The following is a 767-nucleotide window of genomic DNA, read 5'->3' as shown; positions in this document are numbered from 1 at the left end:
ATTTTGTATGTATGTATTTGTTTATATATATCAATTTTTTTTATGAAAATCTAAAGACTAACTTCTATATTATCATAAATAAACGAATAAATGATTATACAGATGAATAAACGAGTGAATTGTTATATAAACAGAAATAAGTAGGAATGAGAGATAACCTCCATGTAGACAGAATCTCTATAATAAGGAAAAATAAATGAAATTATATTGATAAATAAGAAATATAAAAAAAAAAAAAACATACATACTCTATATCAAAAGTAATAGAAAAAAAAACTCTATATAAAAAAAAACGGACAAACTTTTTATAAACATATAACCAAAGTCTCATAACAAAAAAGCGAGAGATAAAAAAAACAACAAAAACCCAAAATATTAATCTACATAACACAAACTACCCTTTTATTTAATTTCAAAAAAACAACCTCGCAAGACGGCAACTCCCCCACGAAATCACCACAGGACACACTTTCTCTCGGGGTTAAAAGTGGCATTAGCAGCGCATCCGAAGGCGTGGGAAAACTCCCGAAGGTTCTGCAAGACGCCCTTGATCCGGAAGGCGCCGGGGATGTGCACGTCTGTCGAGAGGAGGAAACCTAAGGGAAACCAGGGGGGAAATTGGGTGCCCAGCTGGGGGAGAGAGAGAAAGGGGGAGCGGGTTTGGCGGTATGATTTTTCAAGGGAGGGGGATGGGGTGTGTTTCAAAAATTTAAGGAGGGAGGGGGGGGGAAAAAAAGGGAGAGAGGGGGGGAAGGGGGAAGAAAGAA

The 767-nt window shown here is 36.8% G+C and overlaps 1 protein-coding gene across 1 annotated transcript in view; it reads right to left on the bottom strand.

Annotated features, from left to right (window-relative positions):
- Positions 1–56: 56 nt before the first annotated feature.
- Positions 57–767, bottom strand: part of LOC119591532 (neprilysin-1-like) — a gene marked incomplete in the record, with an annotated part of 13509 nt that continues 12798 nt past the window's right edge. The window contains 1 exon segment of the mRNA XM_037940281.1: positions 57–593. Within this exon segment, the coding sequence (XP_037796209.1) occupies positions 454–593 (140 nt within the window).

Source organism: Penaeus monodon, chromosome 28 (genome assembly GCF_015228065.2).
Source record: "Penaeus monodon isolate SGIC_2016 chromosome 28, NSTDA_Pmon_1, whole genome shotgun sequence".
NCBI classification, from domain to species: domain Eukaryota; kingdom Metazoa; phylum Arthropoda; class Malacostraca; order Decapoda; family Penaeidae; genus Penaeus; species Penaeus monodon.
The sequence above is the reverse complement of the archived record's forward strand: the minus strand, read 5'-3'. Positions and strand labels throughout refer to the sequence as shown.